The 25,441-nt window shown below is 43.4% G+C and overlaps 1 protein-coding gene across 1 annotated transcript in view; it reads right to left on the bottom strand.

Moving 5' to 3' along the window:
- Positions 1-953: 953 nt before the first annotated feature.
- OTUB1 (OTU deubiquitinase, ubiquitin aldehyde binding 1) overlaps positions 954-25,441 on the bottom strand; it is a 47,698-nt gene continuing 23,210 nt past the window's right edge. Inside the window, exons 2-7 of the mRNA XM_033955916.1 lie at positions 23,015-23,076; positions 22,709-22,807; positions 21,925-22,043; positions 2,002-2,086; positions 1,567-1,761; positions 954-1,367 (exon numbers count right to left, since the gene is read on the bottom strand). Coding sequence (XP_033811807.1) covers positions 1,170-1,367; positions 1,567-1,761; positions 2,002-2,086; positions 21,925-22,043; positions 22,709-22,807; positions 23,015-23,076 — 758 coding nt within the window. The 3' untranslated portion in view covers positions 954-1,169. The remainder of the gene's footprint in view (positions 1,368-1,566; positions 1,762-2,001; positions 2,087-21,924; positions 22,044-22,708; positions 22,808-23,014; positions 23,077-25,441) is intronic.

The raw sequence follows: 25,441 nt of genomic DNA, 5'->3' as shown, positions 1-25,441 counted from the left end.
CCGTGGCCCAAGAAACGTTTCTTCAGACTGAAATGGAAAGCCAAGAGAGCAGGTAAAGTGGTTTTAAAAAAAATCCCACCACCTTTAAACTATGAACCATTTATTCATCACTTCTAACATTACCCAAGGATTTCTAGCTTGAGGTGATGAGATCCACTTTAGAAAAGATGTATGCCCCTTAGCTTAGACAGGAGAAGCCCCACTATACCAACAGTGGCCACGATTCCCATCACACTGCCTCTCTGAAGCATAGTAAGTAAACAAACATTTGCAACTGAAAAGCTGATGGAAGCATTTTATTTCTAAATTGCTAGAAAACAACAACAACTCTCAACAAGAGTGAAAAATGCCTTTAGAGCTGGGACAAAAATACTTTATTTCAAAATATGAGACCCAGTGTTTTGGCTATTGCCTGCTTCAGGGGTCTTTTCTCTATTCAAAGTGATTTATCCCAAATTTAATTAAACTTTTTCTCGAACTAGAAGCGACGTGTACGTTTCCTCACTATGTATTGCTACTAGTTAAAGAAAAAGTTTCATGAAATTTTGGATAAATCACTTTGAAAAGAGAAAAGACCCCTGAGGCAGGCAAGAGCCGAAACACTGGCCGTGTCTGGTCTTATATTTTGAAATAAAGTATTTTTGTCCCAGTTCTAAAGGCATTTTACACTCTTGTTGAGTGCTATTGTTTTCTGCTGTATATTTAGGCTCCCTTTCTCTGTATGCTGTATTTCTAAATCGCTGCCATCGAGCATGGTAAAGCAAGGGTGAGCAGTAGCAGCAGCAACATGCGCTAGCTGGTCCAATGAGGACCACAAAGGTTGAAAATACCATTGTACTCCCACCAAATCCTGCCTCTCCAGGCCCCTGGCTATTCCACTCCATGTTCTAACAGAGTTCCTCCAGTGATGTATGACAAGCATCACTCCCCAAATTAAAACAGAGCACACCACAGACTGCACCAGGGTCCCTTTAATAAAATCTGAAAGGCTGAATAACAAAGGAGAGAGATAACAAATTATAAAAGAAAAAAAAAGAAAGAAAAAAATTCTTACCATTTACAACCACAAAAACTCTGTACAGCTCTAGCAGTGTATCCCGGGGCAGGGTGTGTGTGTGTGTGTGTGTGTGTATGTATATGCACAGGAGGGCAGGTGCAGGATCCTACACCTATTTATAAAGGATGTCATAGTGGCCCGGCCGGTACAATAAAAAGACATTGGGGTCCGAACCCTCAGGGAACACATGATGGTTGGTGGCACCCCCCTCGCCACGATCCATGTACTCCACTAGGATGGAGACATTCAGGGCCTGTGCCAGTGCAATGATGTGAATGTGGTCACTCTCCTTTGCCATCGGCTCCACTTCCTGCGTCGGAGGAGGAAGAAGACATGGGATTAATGGATTAATAGCACAGCGAGACATAAGGCTGCAGCTAAATGCCTTTTATAAACAGGCTTCTGAATTTGCTCTTTATAAAGACAGTGCTGTATCTACAAGTCACACTTTCCCTCATCCATCCCACAGCTACCCCTTTCTCCTTCCCTTCTTGGCCTCAAGGACTCACCTGCTGACAGAACTCCTTCACTGTCCTGCCACCCTCGATAAAATGCTGAAAGAACTGGTGCTCCCGCTGCAGATAGCCTGAGGTCAGTAGCCGTAAGTAGACCACTAGATAGTCTGAGATGCTCTGGTCATTGAAGGCTCCCAAGAGGTTAGAGAGGGAGCTGCGTTTCTCAACCAGCTCAATCAGGTCCATAAACTGTCAGAACAAAAAAGCGGTTGGGAATGGGGATCCCCGAGTCCGTTCATCTGCTGCTCCCCTAACCACACTTTCCTGCAAGATTTCCCGAATCAGGTTAACTCTTAATCAGTAGCTACACAACATACCCAACAGTTTGGGGGGGGGGTTACTGTACATTACCTCAGGTAAATGGTCCAGAGCCTAACCTCCCTTCCCACTACTGTTGTCTGGTGTTCTTATCCCATCCCCCATGCTCACCGTATTGTGGAAATCCTCAATGGTAAATTCTGTGAAGCCCTGAGTCACCAGGTCCTCTTTGCTTTTAGCAGATATCTCTTTGAACCTTGTTTGGGAGAAAGAAAGAGCAGAGAAAGTCAGCAACAGCTAAAAAGATCACCACCAAACCTCTCTCCAGTAACTGTCCTCATCTAAACAGGAAAACATGTCTGATACACATCTGCATTATCTGCTACAAACCTTGTCAGACAGGTTTTTTTTTAATCAGTTTACACTGCCTCAAGATATATATAGGCAAGAGATGGACTAAAGTTTGAGTATAAAAGTGAGCCTCTGTACAGCATTCAGCACAAACTCATAGGCTCAAGGAAAAAAAATTATGTCCCTGAATGTGGAAATGAAATGCAAAGCTCTGCTGTTTTCTCCCTCTAGGACTATCATTCTGATGGAATGTCTGCTCCATTTCCTACCTTCCTACCATCTCTTTCTCACATTCCCTCTATCTTCTAGTTCTGAGATCTGGCTCTCTATGCTGTCAGTTCACAACCCCCTTCTCTATACACATCCAGAAGTATCTCACTATCAATTAAACAAATGGCCAAGTACTGGATGTACATCACAAGGCAGAACATCACTGCCAATGTGGTGTAGCCATAAACTCTTTTAAATCATTTCTCAAAACAGTTTTTTTTTTTTTTTTAAAGGAAGTAAAGCAGCACAGCTTCAAACTCTGAAGTTAATCTTTCTGCTTCTTTTAAAAAAAAAAAAAAAACCTTAAAATTATGATTTAGAGGCAGTACTCGAGATGGGCAATAGCAACGGGATGTGCTTTGTATTGGATGATTCCTCTCAATATACCCAATTGTAATGATTTAAATACAGGCATTCCCCGGGTTAAGAACAAGTTCCATTTTTTAAACAGTTCTTAATTGAATTTGTATGTAACTCGTATTCAGTACAGTCTATAAAAACATTAAAGAAATAGTCCTCAGGATAAAGTACTGTAGTTTAAATAAAACGAAAAGATAAGTTTACACTTACTTTCATTATTCATCCATTCATTGTTCCCTCTCTGCCACCACATCCAACATTTCTCCCTCTCATCTCACTCTTCCCTATGTATCTGTACCTCACGTCTCTCCCACCATGTCCAATATTTCTCTCTTATGTCCAACAATTCACCGCTTTCTTCATTTCCCCTTGTGCACTCTCTCTCTTTCCCTCTCAATCAGACACACATGCCCAACAATTCTCCATTTCTATTCCCTCCCCCACCTCAGCATCTCTTTCCTTCACTTCCACTATTCTTCCATTCTATGTCTCAAGTTCATGCACCCCTCCCTCCTTCCCTCCATTCTGTGCCCCAAGTTCATGTTCCTTCCTCCTTCCATCTTTTGTCCGAAGTTTGTGCTCCCTCCCCTTCCATGTCCCAATGCGACCCTGCTTCTCCCTTCCTGTGCCACCATGCCCCTCTTCCTTCCTTCTCCTCCCAATGCGACTCTCTTTCTACCTTCCGTGTCCTAAAGCGCCCCTCATCATCCTTCCCTCCCTCTGTGTTGTGTCCCAAATTCATGCTTTGCTCCCGTAAGCATTTACCTCATTTGAACAGCTCCCTCCTCCCCTTCACAAAGGCGCGGCTGCAATTCCTACATGCTGCCCTTGGCTGACCCGGAAGCCTTCCCTCTGATGTCAGAGGGAAGGCTTCGGGTCAGCTGCTGCTCACGGCTTTGTGAAGACAAGTGTAGCTGGGAGGAGGAAGCCAGCCAGACAAGGTAAACACCTGTGGGAGGGAGGCAAGAATTTGGGACACAGCACAGCGGGAGGGAAGGACGATGAGGGGCGCATTGGGACAGAAAGGGAGAAGCAGACTCCGGTTCATAAGTACAAGTCTGATGTAAGTCAGACGTTCTTAACCCAGGGACCGCCTGTACTCAGTTAAAAGTGGCAAATATCTACTCATTATAGTGAGTTCAAGACACCTGGAACATATTGGAAAAGGCAAAGCAATCTGGTGAGCCTGAAGAACAGGGGGAGGAGAACAGCCACAATGGATATACAGGGCAGCTTATTTATTTAAAGATTTTCTCTCTCATACCATCTACAATTCTAGGCGGTTGACACTCAACACATAATATATCATAACTAACATACCATTAAAAAAAACATATGTGCATTTTGGCCAATATTAAAAAAAGCTCCAAGCCAACTTTTCCAAAGGCCTCTGTCAACAATTTTAATTCAGGTATTAATGGGAATCTGAAAGGAAGTATACCGAAAAGCTGATAAATTGTAGTGCAGGTATCTGGTGCATAGGATTGGGAGTTTAGAGCTGCTTAGTTAAATTGTGAGTCCACTGGGGAGGGAAGGATAGATAGTTAGATAGATGTAACTCATAAACAAATTGCCAGGCCCCATGAGAAAACAATCAACCAATACTTTGATAGAAGGATCATGAGGGTAAATAATGTAAAGAAATACAGGGTGATGCATATAGATTGAAGAGATCCAAAGTAGCTGTAGGCAATTGGAGGTGAAGGGTAGATATGCTTTGACCTTAGTATGATTTGAGTATCTCAAGGAGGCAAAACAATATGACAGTGGCCAAGACCAGAAGTACACTTGGCTGCATGGAGAGACATAACCAGCAGAAGGGAGGTGGTGATAATGCCCCTGGGTCATTCCATGTCAAGTGGACCAGAAGCCCACGCTCAATCCCCTTGAAATCCAACCAAATTTTACAGGGGTGTTCTCTAGGGTCTCAAATGAAACAGCAAAATTTTTTGGATTTATCTCAATTTGGTCAGGAGCTAGGGGTGGTTGAACAAAAGCAATTGATCCAATCCCATGCCTCGTGTGACCTAAAACGCCAACTTTGCTTAAGCACCGCGGCAGAAGGAAACTACCTAGGAGTCTGAAATTTTGCAGTTTGATACAACACCTTGGGGCAAGTTTCTGTGCCAAGTTTGAAATCTTTTGCGAACGTGCTTCCATTTCTACAGGTCAGCAAAGTAGGCAAAAAAATTCACAAATGAAAATTTTTGGCACAGTTTGGCTCGATACTGCTGCTGGTAGGTAAGTCAGCTGAGGGTACAACTTTACCAGCAGACATGTATACCATGAGGTACTTCCAAAATTTACAATATGAGCTTTTACAGTCAAGTGAATATGACCATCCATAAAATATGGCTTTATGCATTTATGCAAATTTTCATTGTTTTTCAGATTCATATGGTGTTATAAGGTCATGATGAACCTTAAAGCCAGATTTGTTCATACAGCCACTGTGCTGTGATAGTTGCAAATCAGAACATGTTCAGAAAAACTGCATGTATCAGACATACTACTACAGCTATGCAAACATTCTTGTGAATCACATGAATATGCGTTTGGGCTTGCACACAGTAGTTTATGCAAGCCAATGCATGTTTTAGAAACATAGAAACATAGAAATAGACAGCAGATAAGGGCCACGGCTCATCCAGTCTGCCCACCCCAATGACCCTCCCTATCTATCTCTGCGAATAGATCCCACATGTCTATCCCATTTGGCCTTAAAATCTGGCACACTGCTGGCCTCAATGACCTGAAGTGGAAGACTGTTCCAGTGATCAACCACCCTTTCAGTGAAGAAGAACTTCCTAGTGTCACTGTGCAGTTTCCCGCCCCTGATTTTCCACGGATGTCCCCTTGTTGCCACGGGACCCTTGAAAAAGAAGATATCTTCTTCTACCTCGATGCGGCCCGTGAGATACTTGAATGTCTCGATCATATCTCCCCTCTCTCTACGTTCCTCGAGTGAGTAGAGCTGTAACTTCCCTAACCGCTCCTTGTATGGGAGATCCTTGAGTCCCGAGACTATCCGGGTGGCCATTCTCTGGACTGATTCCAGTCTCAGCACATCCTTACGGTAATGCGGCCTCCAGAATTGCACACAGTACTCCAGGTGTGGTCTCACCATGGATCTATACAATGGCATAATGACTTCAGGTTTACGGCTGACGAAACTCCTGCGTATGCAACCTATGATTTGCCTTGCTTTGAAAGAAGCTTGCTCCACTTGATTTGCAGTCTTCGTGTTTTCACTGACAATCACCCCTAAGTCTCTTTCTGCTTCAGTTCTTATCAGGATCTCGCCATTTAGGGTGTAAGTCTTGCATGGATTTTGGCTTCCCAGGTGCATGACTTTGCATTTTTTGGCATTGAAACTGAGTTGCCAGGACCTAGACCAGCGCTCCAGTAGAAGTAGGTCATGCATCATGTCGTCTGCCATTGAATTTTTGTCTGTTGTGCTTTTGCTCACTACATTGCTTAGTTTGGCATCATCGGCGAATAATGTTATTTTACCTCAGAGCCCTTCTGCCAAGTCTCTTATATAGATGTTGAACAGGATTGGGCCCAGGATGGGGACTGTCATCTTGCAAAAGTGCACAGTAAGTTTGTCAAATGCTGAGCATAGTACGAGACGAGTACTGGTGGCTGGCAAAGCTTGGCTATGAGTTTTCAGATCAATATACAGTCAAACCTCGGTTTACGAGTACCACAGTTTACGAGTGTTTTGCAAGACGAGCAAAACATTTGTAAAATCTGTGACTCGTAAACCGAGCTTGACTAGCTATACGAGCATGTCCCAAAGTAAAACATCCCGCATCCCCCTCTCCATACCTTGCAATGCACGCACACCGACTGCAGATTTTCTTTCTGATTCTCTTCCACTGCAGTTTTAGGGTGTCCAACCTGCTGCCCCGTGAGGCCCGCTCCAGGGCAATGTGTTTGTTCCCTTTGCCACCCCTGGATGTTTGCCTTCTTGCTGGCTCCCTCCTCCTTGCTGTGTTCGCTCGGGGCCGTGGGCGGCAACTCCTGCATGCCTCCTGCAGCTGGCCTGGGTCAGCCTCGGGGGGGTATGTGGGAACCGCTGCCTGCAGCTTTAAACGAGCACTGCAGCAAGAAGGAGGCTTCCAGGTCGGCCACGGGGGGCACGTGGGAACTGCTGCCCGTGGCTTTGAAAGAGCACTGCAGCAAGAAAGAAGAGAAAGCCAGCATGAATGTAGGCACCCACGGCACAAAACGAACGAAAAAGAAGTTAAAGCTGCTAGGCCCCAGTGAGGTTGGTTCGGCTGTGGAAAGAGCCCCAGAGCCTCAGTTCTGTTATGTTTATGTCGGTCGCTGGCAGCAGTAGCAACGAATTGTCCGAGTCTCTATTATATCCTATGGGGAACTTTGCTTTGATAAACGAGCGTTTTGGATTACGAACATGCTCCTGGAACGGATCATGCTCGTAAACCAAGGTACCACTGTAGTTCCACTGCACATTCACAATGAAGTGCCAATGACCCTTCAACATAACATATTACATAAGCAAGTAATGCTTATCTTTAAACCATCAATTCTCACCAAAGAAAGGTCAGGTCCAAGATGAAACAGGATAGCATCTGTAGCAAAACACATGCTCTTTCAAATGATATTTTTTAAAAACCACAAAAAAACCTACACATTAGAGATATTTGAATCTGAAAAACAGTGAAAATTTGCATAAATGCATAAAGCCAAATTTTTGGGATGATCATATCTTCAGCTTCACTTGTAAAAGCTCATATTGCAAATCTTGGAAGTACCTCGACCTGTAGAAATGGGAGCATGTTCACAAAAGATTTCAAACTTGGCACAGAAACTTGCCCCAAGGTATTGTACCAAACTGCAAAATTTGAGACTCCTGCCACAGTGCTTAAGCAAAGTTGGCATTTTAGGTCACTCGAGGCATGGGAGTGGATCGATTATTTTTGTTCAACCACCCTTAGCTCCTGACCAAATTGAGATAGATCCACAAACTTTTGCAGAGTTTCATTTGAGACCCTAGACAACACCCCTGTAAAATTTGGCGTGGATGGTTTTCAGTATTGGTCCACTTGACATGGAATGACCCCCCTGTATAAGTTGTTAGTGCCTTATTTTGCTAAGGATATAAAAAGACTCAAAGCCGTCCAGAGGAAGGCAACCAAAATGGTATGGGGTCTACGCCAGATATGTGAGAAGAGACTTGAAGAGCTGAATAGTATATCCTGATCAGATTAAATTTGATCCAGACACCTATGTTTGTATTTAATGGCACTTGATATAACGCCTTGCGGCACATGTTAGGAAAAAAATTAATACAGAGTTTACTAATTTGGAAAAAGAGATTAAGGATTTAGAAGCAAAATTATCAACAAAATGGGAAAAGGATACTTTACAAGCCCTATTAAAGGTTAAATATAAATATAACGAGATTTCCTCACTGCTGGCAAGAAAAAATTTGTTTTCACAACAAGCTCGAATAAAGCGGGAAGATTACTAGCTAATTATCTTAAAGTGAAAAAAAGGAAAGTAAAAATAATTGCGATTAAAGATGAAAAAGGCAACACTCATTTACAAATTGGAAATATTCTAAAACAATTTATTCAAATAAAGAAAAGGAGGGTATAGAATTTTTAAAATTAATTAAAGGTCCTAAAATTCCCGAGCATATTGATAAAGGAATTACAAACAGCATTGAAGTCCCTTAGAGTTGGATCCGCTCCAGGTGGTGATGGTTTCACGGTTGAATTTTATAAATCATTTCAAATTACCCTATTACCTTATTTGTTAAATAGGCTTAACTAACTAAAGGTTGCATATTAGGTACTATGGCAGAATCCTTAACTATTGTTTTGCCGAAGCCAAATAAAGATCCTACATTGGTTTCAAACTACAGGCCTATTTCTTTGATAAATGTAGATGGTAAACTTTTGGCTAAATTATTGGCTTTACACTTAACTAAGGCTCTCCCTTATATCACTGGAATGCAAATGGGGTTTGTTGCTCAAAGATATTCTTCTAATAACACTAGATTGGTATTACATAGAGGAGTGTGTGGCGCAGTGGTTGAAGCTACAGCCTCAGCATCCTGAGGTTGTGGGTTCAAACCCGGCGCTACTCCTTGTGACCCTGGACAAGTCACTCAGTCCTCCATAGCCCCAGGTATGTTAGATAAATTGTGAGCCCATCGGGACAGATAGGGAAAATGCTTGAGTACCTGATTGTAAAAACCGCTTAGATAACCTTGATAGGCGGTATATAAAAAAAAAAATCCTAATAAATCCTAATACATATGTTAAATCATTAATGATCTGGCCTTCATGGTATCTTTGGATGCAGAGAAGGCCTTCGATCGTGTAGAATGGACCTTCATATATCAAGCAATGGATTGGTTTGGAATTGGGTCTGGATTTATTCAAATGATTCAAACCTAGTATAGCTCCCCTTCTGCCAGATTGTATATTAATAATACTTTTTCAGAGCGTTTTTGTTTGGGGAGGGGAGTTAGGCAATGATATCCATTATCTCCTCTGCTGTTTGTTATTGTTCTGGAACCCTTGTTATTGGCTATTCAACAGACAGAGCAGATTCAGGGTATTCCTTATGCAGGTCGGGAATATAAAGTCTCTGCTTATGCAGATGACATTTTGCTTCACTTGAGGAATCCGGAAACAACCATTCCACATTTACTTGAGCTGATTGAAAGATTTGGGAAATTTTTAGGATATAAGATAAATTGGAGCAAATCCGAGGTCCTTCCTTTAAACGTTCACTGTTCCAAAGGATTATTTGAAAAATTCTCTTTCTTGTGGAAGGAAAGAGGTATTAAATATTTTAATATTTGGATTCAGAAAACGTTGGAAGAAATGATAAAAGTAAATGAAAAATCCATATTGATAAAGGTCTCAGAGATGTGTGAGCATTGGAATCCATTGCATTTGTCTTGGTGGGGGAGAGTTCAGACTGTAAAAATGATGATTCTGCCTGAATAGTCTTAGAGATACCAAATAGGTATGATACCGGTTTACTTTCAGAGGTCTTTTTATAAAAAATTAAATAATATTCTTGTTAAATTTATTTGGCTGGGTAAAAATGCTATAATTGCTATGGTAACTTTACAAAAGCCGATTGCGGAGGGTGGGGTAAATTTTCCCAACTTTTATAGGTATCATCAGGCCTATATTATGCGCCAGGGAATGTATTGGATCCTCCCCGAGCTCATGAAACATGTGCCAGACTGGTTACACCTAGAATGGAAAATTATGTCCCCAATGCAACTTTCTCATGTATTAAGTATCAGATTACCTAGTTATGCTAGGGACAACATAATTTTATTGGATACATGGAAAACAATTAAATTTATTGATAAACTAACAGATGATCCTGTAATGAAATCTACTTTGCAGTCCTTATGGTTAAACTCCAAGATTCAAGTGGGCAGTGCTGGGATTGCCTGGAAGAATTGGATGCAGGCAGGTATTCGAACATTGGATGATGTTATATCTAATGAGAAACTGCTGGAATTTTCACAGCTGCAACAATCATTTGGTATTTTGAAATCTCAACAGTATAGGTGGTTGCAGTTGAAGCAGGCCATTCGGAGTGGGTTCCCTGAATGGAAAAATTTTAAAAATTATTTTAGCCTGAAGATCCTTTGCTACCAGACAGATTTAGTAGGACATCAGGCTGCCCAGTGGTATAAATTAATTTCTGAATTTGTGAATAAAAAAACAAAAAATAGTCTTAGAGATATTTGGAGCATCGAGATTAAACAGTATATTTCTGTATCTCGTTGGCCACGAATTTGGACTTGGAGGTTGAAATGTACAGCGTCAGCATCTATGAGACAAACATGGTTATTTTTATTGCATAGGATTTTTTGGACCCCAGTTCGTTTGCAAAAATTAGATAGCTCCAGATCTAATAGATGCTGGCACTGTCATGCTGATATAGGGACTTTAGATCATCTGTTATTTTTTTTTTCCGCTGATATTTAGGGCTCCTTTTATCAAGGCGCGCTACGGGGGTTAGCGCGTCAGACATTTCATCATGTGCTAACCCCCGCCGCAGCCTAAAATCTTAACGCCTCATCAATGGAAGCGTTAGGCACTTAGCACGGCAGGCGGTTTAACGTGCGGTATTCCACGCGTTAAACCACTACCGCACCTTTGTAAAAGGACCCCTTAGTTTCTGGAAGTCAATTTGGGGACAAATAAATATAGTTTTAGAATAGGATATTCCATTAACATACAAAGCAATAATTTGTGGTACTATGTTACATATTAAACCTCCCCTTGATAAATTTAAAAGCCGTCTTTTCTTGATTTTAACTTTAATTGCGGTTCAATTAATCACAAAAAAACTGGAAAAGCCATGATAGATTAAATTATACAGTTTGATGGACAAATGTATGTAATGCATATAAATATTAGAGAGTGAACACAGAATGTTTGGGGTTTAGTGTTTTATTTAACAAAATATGGAGTCCATTGGCTTTATTTGCTGCTTCACCTTAAAAGATAATGTATTACCTATTGAGTTTTTTCATTACACATCTGGGATGGGAGGGGGGTAAGGTAGGGAAAGGTACTGAAAAAATGGATATTAAATCTTCATATTATAGTAATAAAGATGTTTAGCATTATTATTATTATTAATAATTGATAGAAGGGGATAGGCATAGTTATGACTATATATTATTTGTTTGGAATACTGTATTCTCTGTAATAATTTACTATTTTCAATCAAATGTATTACACTGTTGTAATTTAATAAAATAATAAAAATGTTTAAAAAAAAAAGTGGGCAAATTAGAAAAAAAATCTGTTGATCAAGATAAGAAATTGGATATTTTAGGAGCACAAAATCAGCTCCTCATAAAGGAAAATGGTAATATCAACTTTAAGCTGGAAGTTTTGGAAAATAACACGAAGACAGAATTTAAGATTGATTAATTTTCCTAAAATACCTGCTATTTCAGCACTAGATATGTTTAAACGATATCTTTTGGAGATCTTAAAAGTCCCGCAGAACTCATTTTCCCCTATTTCAAAAATGTATTACATTTCCTTGGGAAAGAAGAAATCTCCAGAAGAACCCCGGGAACCAGCTATAGATGTTATGGACTTGACTAGTTTGTTAGAGAAGTCAGATTCAGAACAAATTACTTTTGTCACATTGTTTGTTCAGTTTGCCCTAGATTCAGATAGAAAGTGGTTATTGAAATTGTTTTTTTAAATATAAAGATGCTTTGTTTCTGAATCAAAAAATAAGGATGTTTCCAGAGTAACACACGAAAAAAGGAAACAATTTTTGCTTTTGAGACCCCAGGTTTTAAAAATGGGTGCACTTTTGTATTAAGAGTCCCATGTAAATGTCTTGTTAATTTTAAGGGAGCTAGATATATCTTCTTTGAGTCCACACAACTGACGAGATTTATATTAGAACATGAGGTGAGATCTGCAAGTACCCCTATCAGTATTCAGGAATAAGCTCTAAGTTAGTAAGTTGGGATCAATTCAGGTATCTGTCTTTTTTCCCCCTAATAAATCTTTGGGTAAATTATCTTCGATTATGTTGGAACCCCTTCTCCAGTGATTGTGAACTACATAACAGTTGAAACAATGTTATTTTATTTACCTACAAAATTATTTCAACATAATTTGATTTTTGGTGGAAACTGTTTATTTCGAATATGATTGTATCATCATAAAAAATGAAAATTCAATAAAGAATTAATACAAAAAAAAAAAACAGTGATGGTATTTGTCAAGAAGAATATAGGAACAGACTTAAAAATCGGAGAGGGGAAATACAACAGAAACATTTAATGCACAAGAGCACAGCAGAGCTGGAGTCAAGCCTGTTTCAATGGAGGCTCTGAAATGAGGGATCACAAGATAAAGGGGAAAGACTCAAGAGTAATCTAAGGAAGTATTTTTATGCAGAAATGGTGGCAGATGTAAGCGATATAAAAACTCCTCAGAACCATTTCAAATCAGGGCTCGTTCAAAGCAACAGCAAAGCAAGCACATCATTTTTTTCTGTAGTGGTTCTGTTTCCCATAGGTTTTTAAACTCGTGTTCTACAGTCTGACATTTACTGGGAAACACTGGTTATTTTTTGTTGCATAAAAAACAAGAAAAACTTCATAGAGGGAGACCAGCCAAAAATTGTTTGCTTGGAGAAGCAGAAAACCTAAAACTAGCTCTGTATTTAATAGCGGGATTTCAAAGAGTCTGTGCAAGGGTTGTGGGCGCCCTAGGCAAACCTTCAACATTACCTCCTCCCCTCACCCTCGCCAATTAACTTCCAGGCCTCTAGCTTCTTGCAAGATTTTTGGTTTAAAAAAATAGGAGCATATTACTCCTTTTTATCAGAAACTCCATTGGCTGCCGATAGAGTATAGAATTTTGTTTAAATTTTCATGCATTTGTTATAAATCAGTCTTTGGTACGTCACCAGACTATCTTGTTCCTCATTTCCTTTTGAGCCACTCTAATAAAAGTACACGCAAAGTGCATTTGTTTACATATCCCTCCACAAAATTTTGTCGTTACAAGAAGTTTTTTTGAGAGAACCCTCTCATTTCAGGCCTCTAGACTGAATGTATGGCTTGGAAAAATTATGTTAGAGGTCTCTTCTTATTTTGATTTTAAAAAATTGCTAAAGACACAACTATTTGATAGGTTGATATCTTAATGCATCCTGTTTTAATTCTCTAATAAGTTTTTTTATTTAATAATTTGATGTATTTTATCTGCATTGTATGTATCAGTTTTATTTGTTGTGAACTGCCTAGAACCTTTTGGTTTGGCGGTATATAAGAATACATTATTATTATTATTTTGATAATTAAATTCAATCACGATCATCACACACAAACATAAAAATGCAGGTTAAATATATGCTAAGGGTTCTTTTGACTTTATGTGGCTAACAAAACCTACTGTTTTCCTTTGTCTTCAAGCTACTCTTCATTACCCCCAAGAAGCTGCTGCCCAGTCTTGTCTAATGGTTGGGCTGACCCTACCATTAAATAGGTGCTTTCAAATCCAGGTTTTCAGCTCATCCTGAGGTACAGAAAAGGATAAGTGAATTGTATAACATATGGCACAGGGAAAGTGTGTATGCATCTCCCCTCCCCCACCTTTTACAAAACCATGATAGCGGTTTTTAGCGCAGGCCGGTGCACTGAATGCTCTGTGCTGCTCCTGACGCTCACAGGAACTCTATAAGTGTTGGGAGCAGCGAAGAGCATTCAGCACGACAGCCTGTGCTAAAAACCGCTATCGCAGTTTTGTAAAAGGGTGGGGCTAATGAGGAAGATTTAGATCAGATTCAACTTTGGCCAATACTATTGAATAGCCAACACCAAATTATAAAGAGGGCTTAGCACCCTGAAAAATAAAAACACCCATCAAATTAACGAAATAGGTGTGAGAAGACTTGACATCTAACATACATTTTATGTGTGTGCCTTTTTTTTTTTTTTTTTTGGACTATTCAAACAGAGTAAAAGGATTTACAAAATCTGTAACTGGTGCCATCACCCCAGGAAATGCAAGAATGTACCGTATATATTTTTATCCATCTCAATTTAGAAGGAGAGACATGACAGACCAAGCAGAACCAAAAAGCTGTTTTGTTGGGTTATGAAGTTATACTAGCAAATTGGTAAAGAGAGATGCCCCAGCAATGAAAGAATTGTAACAGCTGTTGGAGATGATAAAGGTATTATATGCTCGTGTCATTGTGGAAGCTAGTCACTCAATCTTTGAAATTGCAGCAGGAGCAACCTTCCTTCGCTCCTGCTCGTGCAGAGCCACTAGCTGATTGGCTGCTGTAAGTTCACAGCAGCCAATCAGCTAGCGGCTCTGCACAGGCAGAAGCAAAGAAAGATCGCTCCTGCTGCAATTCACTGCTGGATTACCAGGCATTCTAAAGGTACGTGGGGGAGGCGGGAGGAAAGTAAAAATTCTTAGAATGGGCTGGAACAAGGGAAGGAGGGATCCCTCTGTCCGGGATCACTGTTGGATCACCAGGAATTTAAAAAAGTACACCAGAGAGGGGGAGGGAGGTATAAGTTAGTAGGAGTCAGCCAGGACAGGAGAAAGAATTGATCCCTCCTGTCCCAGACCACCCCTTGACCACCAGGTCTCACGGCAGGGGGCAGGTTAGCGCTGACCTGAATATAAACCGAGACCCCCATTTTTGAGCTATTTTTTTGGCCCAAAAATCTCAGTTTATATTTGAATATACAGTGTCTCCCCACGAATTCACGGTTTGCGAATCGCAGATTTGCTCATTCACAGTCTGCTCCGACCACAAGCTGTGCGACTTTACTACAGGAAGAGGTGGCTGGAGCAGACCACGAGTGATTTTCTTCACCCACCAGCGCTCCAGCTGCACTCTCCTACCTCTTGACAAGCAAAAAACCGCATTTTGGGGAGTACTGTATACAGTATATGAATGCAGTTTCACCACTGCTGTATTTGGTTTTTCTCTCTCTTCCTATAGTCAGATATGTCCCTTCCTTTCTGAACACACTAACAAAATTCTTATCCGAACACTCTTCACTTCCTGCTTAAAGAGTGCTGCAACCTGCTCCTTCAGGTCACCCAGTGAACCATCTTTCTCCATTATAAATACAAAAAATCAGCTGCTTTTCCTCTGTGACTATCTTACATTGGCTCACCTTGCACTTGTGCAAACAAATTATGTTTCTTTCACTTACATATGCATTCATTCTACAACCTTTCAATACTCTTATCTTCCCTAACAAAAGATTAGGTTCTTACCTCTGCTAATCTTCTTTCTTGTAAATCCACACTTTATTCTGAGACCAGTGTGTTATTTCCCTCCTCCCACCAGGGACTGTAGGAAGCCTCAAAAATTTCAGAGGCTTTTATTCCCCCCCCCCCACTTATATACCTCTTTCTCTGAGCATGCTCACTAGTCAGTCTGAAATCAGCCAGGAACATCTGTAGAGAAGAAGACAAAGAGAGAGAGGCGCGGAGAAACTCCCTGACAATTAAGCATATTCTGCTCACAATTATAAATGCAAAACAGCAGCAAGGAAACAATCGAATCAGGATAACAAACCTCAGTAACCTGAAAGAGAATAACAGTGCTAGCAGAAGAAACAGAATGCACTGACAGAAAAGGGCGCCATAACAGGGGATCTCCCAAACTGAGTGCTAACCCCATTCTGATGGCACTCCAATAAAAACTGGACAGAAACGCAGCCTGCCAGTATTTGGAAAGTCAGAGAATCAGCAAGTATAGGTCGGGTTCCTGGAATAAAGTATGGATTTACAACAAAGAAGATTAGCATAGGTAAGAACCTAATCTTTCGTTCTTGTACAATTCCACTTTATTCTGGGACGTAACAGAACAGTCCTGAAAATTCAGGGTGGGACTGAACTCGGAAGTACCAAAAGCAACATCCTGCCTGCTGCCACATCAATCCTGTAAAACTTGGAGAAAGAATGCACGGAGGACCAGGTAGCGACCCTGCAAATCTTGGGCAGAGAAACAGCCGATGACTCTGCCCAAAAGGAGGAAAACCCCATCTGGTTGAAGGAGCCCAGACCCTGAGGGGATCCTCTTTCCAGACGCTACATAAGCCACAGAAATGGCCTATAAATTCACCTGGAAATGGGAGCTGCAAAAGCAGGGACCGCAAGACAAGGTGATCAGAGAGGCGAAACTCGTTGGTGACCTCCAGATGTCGCAATAATCTTCTGTGCACGCCTAAGGACCGCAACACCTGGTCCTGCTCCCGAGAACCAGAGGAAGCAAAAACAGTAAGCTGGACCTCCAGAGTCACATGGAAAGCTAAAACCACTGCCTGAAAAAACACATCATCACAGCTGAATTCGCAAAAGGCGAACAGGATCCCAGCAAGAGAGAGAAAGAGCCTGAAGCTCCAAAACTCCACGGACTGAAGCAATATCCACCTGAGGCGCCTGTTCTAAAGGCTCTAAAGAGAGACAAATAGACAGCAAGGCACCAGATGAAAGCTCCAGGACGGACTGGGAAGCACAAGAGAGGCATTAGCTGCAACACGCCCCACAGTAAACAAACCACATCCGGAGGAATGCCAAGGAGCCCACAGGGAAGAAAGGCCCATACATGAAAGACCAGCAAACTGAATCCGAAGCAAAGCTACAGCCAGGCCTGACTCCTGCAGAAACTCTAGACCCGAGAAAACGACATAAGAGAAGGGTCCATCTGTCTCAGGGCACACTAGGCCTAGGAACATCCCAAGCCCTCACAGAGGCCGCCACTGCGGACTTCCATATGCAGCGCAGCAAGAGAGCAAACACCATCGAGGAATAGGCCCAGCCATTCAAAACCGCTCACTGAAAGCCATGACACAAGAACAAATGGTCTGGATCCTGCATCACAAGCGGACTCTGAAGGATAAGGCGAGAATTACAAAGGAGCCAAAGCCCCTGAACCAGCTGCGAACCTAGTCAGTAGATCACAGTCACCTTGGCCAATCGAGCACTACCAGAAACACCGGACCCATGTGGGCCACTATCTGTCGCCACAGACACCCATCATGGGCCACGGAGGGAAGACATAGAGAAGACCCTCCCACAGCCAGGCTGAACCAGAGCATCAAGCCACCGCTACCTGTCCCGCAACGAGGACTGAAGAATCAATCAGCACTGCTATTTCCCAAGGTCGCCACTGGGTCTAACAATGGACAACCCTGCTGCTCCAATATGCAATTGAACACACTCAGAGAGGACACCACTCACTGGGGTCACGTGTCTGATGATGGAGAGTGTCTAGTTGAATGGGGTCTAAACCTGCCATGTGCGCCGCTGACAGCGCCACAAGTTATACCACCGTCCACCCGCAGGGCAACTGAGCCTTCAAGCTCAGAGAAGGACTCTCCATGTCCCAGGTTGAGTGATGGAAGCCACCACTGTGGCATAATCTGAGAAGATCCGGACTGTTCGAAGATGGAGACCTTGAAGAGAAGAATAGCCAGCTGGATCGTCTGAAAATCCAGGCGATTGAATGACTACTGGCGGTCAGATGGGCCCATTGGTCAGGAACAGGGACAGACAAGCACACTACACCCAAGCCTGGAAGATTCACAGTCGCAGACAAAAGTACTCAATCTGAGATTCACAGAAGGCCCCGGAACTGCATGAGAGAGGATGCAATTACCAGGCAAGACCCTGATCCGTGTCACAGTCGTTCAAGGCAGGGGCGTATGCAATGGGTCCCGCTACGTAACTACTGCGAGGAGCATCCTCATGCAGTGGACGCAGACGGGCTCTGATCCAAGGGATCACGGCAAACGATGCCGCCATGGTCCCCAGAACCCGGAGGAACTGCAATGCAGAGGGGATCGGAGTGGGCTGAGGGCCCCTGCTAACCCGACGTAGCCACTCCCAATGGGACATGGACTGAAAAACTTCATTCATGCCCACAAGAAATCGAATTCCCAGACATTCCAAATCCTGAGAGATTACACTTTCCAGCCCAAGTGGAGCAGCAAAAGAACCACCGGCTGGACAGCCGAACAGACTGCGAGGAAGCTCTGAGCAACCAGATGCCAAGATACGGGTGAACCAGCACACCCAGCATGTGACGGTGCGCCACTACCACTACTCTCATGTGGGTGGAGGGCTGGGGAGCCGCAGCCAATCCAGAGGGCAGAACCACAAAAAAGGGAACTGCAGAAACATCAGTCAGTCCTGGAAAATGGGAATGCGAAAAGATGCCTCCAACAGATCCAAGGAGGCTAGAAACTCCCCCCCATCGGGTGCTATCAAAGCAAGCACCGAGCGCATGGACTGTGGAGCAGAGAAACATGTTGAGTATCTCTCAGAGCTTGAAGCACACTCTGGCACAGGATCTGTGGCCACAACATCCAAAACCTGCAGATAATGGACTGCACCTGAACCACCTTCTCGGGGCGGCCCACATACGAAGCCAGAAAATACTCAAACAAAGAACAGAAAAACTCCAGCATGCAGACAACCTTGAAAATCTCCGGAAACCAGAGATTGGAGGTGATGATCTGCCATTCCGACAAAGGCCGACAACCGGTTCCTGAAGTTCGGAGGAAGAGAAAGCAGCCAGATGTCAGAACTCATTCCCAGTGGCAGCTGCTGGATAATTTGCCGTGGATAGTGAAACCCTCTGAAGCATGGTCCAGCAGACCAAAAGAACCGTTATCCCATGGAGGGACCAAGAACAGATGAGAACGCTAGGAAGCGACGAAAGGGAGAATAGCCAGAAATTCCAGAAGGGTGGTACCTGCACCAAAGCAAAAACTTGGGTCCACAGCCCTGATCCCTGTCCATAAGGGCAACCAGACCCCCGCCAAATGGGATATGATCCTTGAAGGTCAACAGCCTCAAAATCTTTTTAGGAGAGTTGTCACTAGACCACTGCTGGATCCAGAGCATCCTGGGAGCCAAAACAGAAGAGGCATCAAGCTGGGTGAAAACTTTCCCGGTATTGTACAAGGTAACAGCCATGTAATCCACTCCAGAGATGAGAAAATCCACAGGGGCAAGCACCACCGTGACAGGAGCATGGCGTAGCTTGGATTTGTATGCCTGAACCACAAAAGCAGAGGCAGAGACCGCTCCAACACCAGCCCTGGTCGAATCAAACAGACGCATACAGTTGAAAACTCACGCATCAGTCCTGGATATCTTCAGGACCACCCCTCCCCTACAATGGGAAGAGAGGTGCACCTGTCCCTGTGTCATCAAAGAATCCCCTCTTCAGGGGAGGAAAGGGCCTGTTCAGGCCATTCACCCTGGGATAAGCCGAGTCAGGGCTTGCACACATTTCAAGGACCTTACAGACAGCTGACAGGATGACATTCAACAGCGATTGTCTGTTCCTACTACTGCAGTGACAATTCTTTGCAGCAAGCCAGAAAGAAACCAGCAAGGAGTCTGGGTGTGAAAAAGTAAGCACACAGCGTAGACTTCCTAAACACTGGCTCTGCCCAGATCCGGATCCCGAAGATCCGCCAAATACATCATATCAGATAACACTTGAGCAACCCTGCAACAGCAGAAGGCTGGACAAAAAAACTGGTAACATAGCGGCCTGACACACCAGAACCCCCAGCAGGAAGGAAAGAAAACAAACCCTGGTCCACCGGAGCAGGGATCCCCTTGTCTGGTACAAAAGGTCTGGCGAAAGAGAAATAGGAAGAAAGTTTTAATGGAATACGCCTGATAATCACAATCACTAAATCCCAGGGGAAAAGACATCCTACGCAGTGGGAGCCAAGCACTGCACATCAGGGATAGCCTGTGTAGAGGATTTGCAAGGGAAATTGTCAAAGCTGCGCTTGTATTTTGCCAAAACAATGCCAGCGCATTCTCTAGGGTCCCCTGACACCATTTTCACGGGAGTCGGGGCAGAAAGCACTAGAAGGCCCTCACTGGGGTCTGAATGCACCACATCCGGGCAAGCCACGCCCTCCCCATGGGCCACAGATCATGTGGAATGTGGCCGCGCAACCGACCGCCCTCCGTCGAAACTGAGGCATGAATCCATCCAATGCAGTTTTCTTGCAAAAACGAAGCTCAGAAATACAAAAAATAACTTTAAATCAAATCAAGAAAAATCCTAGATGGTCGCCACAGGTGCCGATTTTAACTAAAAATAGCCCAGGAAAATCACGGGAACTCACTAAAAACAGCGAATTTGGGATTTTAGAGGTGGTTAGGGCATGCAGGGAAACCTCTAACAAACCCCTTTTTAAGACCCCCCAAAATTGCTGAATTAGGCTGTCAGCCCTTTACTCACTGTGATTCTGTACTGCATGGAAACACACTGCAAACACAGCAGACAAGGAGATCTTTTGCCTCAGACAACTGGAAACCTGGAGTCCAACTCTTCTGGCTGCCCCATCGGCCTGACCACCACAGCTGGAGACCTCCACCACCCTCGGACATGCCGCACAGAACGCAGTCTGGCTCCAATCCCAGTTGCACCTCCACAGAACCACTCAGCCTGCGCTCTACCCACTAACGGATGAATCTGGGGTGAGCAAGCTCCAGAGAGAACGGTCCCTGAGCTCCGATCTGCAGAGTAGAGAACCCTCCAGAAGCAGACTTTTTCCAACAGTCTGCTATCTCCTGCAATCAAGGGAACCTTCGCAGGGAACCTTCGCAGCACGAGTGTGAAAACCACGAATGAAAATTAATGAAAACCATAAAATAAAACAAGAGCAGAAAATATAAATGCCTACAGCCTGGCTTGTAGGAAGTAAAGACTGGTGAGCATGCTCAGAGAGAAGGTATGTAAGGGACGGGAGGGGGGGGCTCTGAAGTTTTAAAGCTTCCTACAGTCCCTGGCAGGAGGAAAATAGCCAACTGGTCACGGAATAAAGTGGGATTGTACAAGAAATTTCCTTTTCAATCCCTTTCCTTCATTGCTGGACCAGCCTTCCTAAGCTGTTGCAATATGCTCCTCCTCTGCCTATATTCATGTCCTGGTTCCTTGTTATCAGACATGTTGATCTTAAACCACATTTCCTGTAATAAATATATTTCCTGCAGGTCTTGACCAATGTTCCCTCTAAGCTGAGCGCATGAGCGATCGCTCACTATTTTCAGTGGCGTCGCTCATACGTTTTCTCGTGTCGCTCAATCGAGGGCGGGCGGAGGTGAGAGGAAGTGGCGGTGGCGGTCAGCCCTTCTCACCTTAGTGTATTTTAAGTTGAAAGATGCAGCGGCGGCTCCTCTCAAGATCCCTGACTGCATCGGACTTCCGATGCAGGTGGGGATTCGTGAGAGGAGCCGCTGCCACGTAAAGATACCAGAAAGCTGGCGAAGCAAAAACTTTAAGTAAATTGTTATTCTTCTAAGTTTTGAGTATTTAACACTCCCACAATCTCACGGGCACTTGTCCTCCGCGCCTGCTCATAAATTTGTGGAGTATGTAACTTGTCGCTCATGCATATTTTTTTTTGCACACACCTCATCAATCCTTAGAGGGAACATTGGTCTTGACTAGGCTGTAAGCTCCAGAAAGCAGGGACTATTTCCTATGTGTATGTCTACTGGAGTTACAGAAAATGATTTGTAGTATTAACATTAGGGAAAAGCTTACCTTTGCAACTCCTTGCTGTCATCCAGTAGGGCCTCCAAATGAGAAAAGCCAAATGCCCGGTAAAAGCAGTTACCATCCGGACGTGTCTTCCGAATGTATGTGTACTTTTTGTGCAAATCCTGATGCGACAGAACAAGACAAAAATTGGAGTAATGGTGAAGTAAATAAAGGTTCTTTTCCATGGCTCTCTCACACATCACATTGGACCAGGGGTTCTCAACCCACCCATCAATTTTCAAAATATCAACAGCATGAGACAGATTTGCAAACAGTGGAGGCAGTGTATGCAAATTTATCTCATGCCAAGCTCATTGTGGATATCCTGAAAACCTGGCTGGCTAAGTATGTCCCGAGAACTGGGTTCTGGTTCTGCACTGGAGCTTTTCATTTGCCCAGATTCTCCTTATACATAGGAACAGCAGCAAAGCTTCACTTAATCCACCCAGGTTTGCCACAGGATAACTACCACCAAAGCACAACAGATCATTATTTCTAGATCTCTGCCCCATGATGATCTCGTGTGAAAGTGTGAATATGCAGTTGTGGGCTCTGCAGCCAGTGGAATCTTTCAAAGCAATCTTTCACAACCAAATCCACAAAGAGGTTTTACAGATCCCATCCCGAGGGAAAATGAAAAGCAAAAAAAAGTTCTGCATGATGAAATACCTGGACCACTAAATCTCAGGATGACTGCATCTCACAACCTTTGTTTCTCTTCATGGCTCAGGATAAGCCTTCCCCTACCCCTTCCTCTTTAATTATGAGAGTAGGACCCAGCACTTACCCTGATTTTCTGTTGATAGATTTCATCGTCCTCCGCATACTCTTTATTCAGCACACATAGTTCCAGCCTCTCAGACACCAGTGCATTCTGAACTGCAATCTGCCAGGAAGGGAACAAAATGATCCTCTACTGCTCAATTTCCCAGCCCCAGTACACAAAACCAGGTGCTTCTAAAGGGAGTACTGAATTTACAAGCCTATTTTATGGTCTCCTAGTTCTCCTCTCAAGTCAATGCCACAAAGCTACTGGGACTAAATGAAAGCCCTTATCTCAGCAATAAGCTCTCCCTCCCTTCCCTTAACTTACCTCCTGCTGAATACGATCCTGCTGGGCCATTATGGCTTCATCATATGCCAGGCAGTTCACTCCTGCACAAAAAAAAAAAAAAAGTTCCTTGTAGGAGAAAATTTAAGGAGCTGGGGGTAAAGAAGGGGGCCTCTCAAGTGAAAAGAGCCTTAGGATCAAAGAGCACAGTTTTCTGTGCAACCCACTGTCCCTGCCTGGGAGGAATGCCTAATCTGAAACACACATAGACCCATCATGATGAAAGACGGATGGGCAAAAGACAGCCAAAAACAAAAGTTCCTGTTTTAGAAAATAGATGGACAAAGCTCACTCTGATTCCACACTGTTCTTGGTTTGTGGAGGGAGGGGTGTTTGGATAGAAGAGAGCAGCCTTCACTATGTCTTGCGTTTAGGGTATCATTATAGAGGTTAGACTTCTGTCTCCCTTTGGGAGATGGGGACCAACAGGAGGAGAAAGCCAAGGGAAGCCTGGATAAAGGAAGATGTATTGGACAAGCAATGTCTTGGAAGAGTACAAAGAGTGGATGACTGAAGCTGTGGTCCCTGGGTCGTGGGGAAGGAAAGGCACTGTACCTCGGATAGGATTGTGTTATTGGTGAGGGTTGGAAATGGATTTGTCGATAGTAGAAAGATATCACAGATTTATTGTTACAGGGATATAAATGTTAGAAAGATTAGGTTTTTACCTTGATAATCTTCTTGCTTGTATGTGTCTAGTAGTCCTGAACCGTAGGGTTATCCATCTAAACTCACAAGTTGATTGCAGAAGGATGCCACTCATCTTTCAACTCCGCCTCCTTCCCAGTAGGCTTGCTCCTGCCCCCTCAGTTTGTACAAAAGCAGTCAAGAACCTCTATAATAGGAGACATAAAAGGAAAGGGGAACGTGGAAACTCCCCGACCCTACGTTTCTGTTCTGCTCTATAACAAGTATAACAAAGAACATTAGAAAAACTGTTTCCCCCCTAAATTGTGCGCAACCAGTACAAAGAGATTATGTACTTACCCAGGTAAGCTCTTTTCCAGTAGATAGGTGAGACATTCTAGACAGATCGGTTGTGTCCCCCATGGCCACGTGCCATCAGCAGAAGGAATCCACTCCAGATTTTTTTCTCTGTGCCTCTACTGTACTTCACTGGGCTCCTTAGCTCCACCTACGGTTAGTACCCAAGCACCGAGAGCTACTAAATGAATGTGAAGTAGACACACCTGTGGAAATCAAGTTCAGCAACAACCATTCTGCTCAAGAAGTAACATTGAGAGATGTCCTGGCAGAACCGTTAGCCAAGCTCTTCAATCTTTCCCTAAGCAAGGGAAAAGTTCCCTTGGACTGGAAAACTGCCAATGTTATCCCGCTCCACAAAAAGGGATGCAGGTCAGAGGCTGAAAATTATAGACCAGTGAGTCTCACATCGATAACATAGAAATAGACGGCAGATAAGGGCCACGGCCCATCTAGTCTGCCCACCCTAATGACCCTCCCCTACCTTTCTCTGATAGAAACATAGAAATAGACGGCAGATAAGGGCCACGGCCCATCTAGTCTGCCCACCCTAATGACCCTCCCCTACCTTTCTCCGATAGAAACATAGAAATAGACGGCAGATAAGGGCCACGGCCCATCTAGAGTAAACTCGTGGAAACGATGATTAAAAACAGATTGGAAACGATCCAGGATGACAAAAGATTAAGGGATCCCCACTAGCATGGCTTTACGAAGGGAAGGTCTTGTCAATCCAATCTGATAAGCTTCTTTGACTGGGTAACAAAAAAACTGGATGGAGGAGAGTCCCTGGACATCGTGTATTTAGACTTCAGTATGGCTTTTGATAGTGTCCCACACCGTAGGTTATTGAACAGATGAACACGTTAGGACTAGGAGAAACACTGACTGCATGGGTGGAAGACTGGCTTAGCGGCAGACTTCAAAGGGTGATGGTAAACAGTATTCCCTCAAAAACGTTGAAGGTGACCAGTGGAGTGCCGCAGGGCTCGGTCTTGGGCCCGATTCTATTTAATATCTTTGTAAGGGATCTGAATCAGGGACTTTGAGGCAAGATTACATTATTTGCCGATGACGCTAAACTATGCAACGTTGTGGGCAGGGCAACAGAACCTGACAGTGCAACCAGGCCCAACACTATGAAGCAGGACCTACTTTTACTAGAACAATGGTCCAGTACTTGGCAACTAAACTTTAATGCCAAAAAATGCAAGGTAATGCATCTTGGAAGCGGAAATCCATGCAGAACATACACCTTGAACGGTGAAAACTTAACAAGAACTGTTGCAGAAAGGGACTTGGGAGTAATCATCCGGGAAGATATGAAAGCTGCCAATCAGGTGGAGAAAGCTTCAGCAAAGGCTAGACAAATGCTGGGTTGCATCAGAAGGAGCTTTATCAGCCGAAAGCCTGAAGTCATACTGC

This window comes from Geotrypetes seraphini, chromosome 8 (assembly GCF_902459505.1).
Source record: "Geotrypetes seraphini chromosome 8, aGeoSer1.1, whole genome shotgun sequence".
NCBI lineage: Eukaryota > Metazoa > Chordata > Amphibia > Gymnophiona > Dermophiidae > Geotrypetes > Geotrypetes seraphini.
This window is presented reverse-complemented; position numbering and strand designations above follow the sequence as displayed.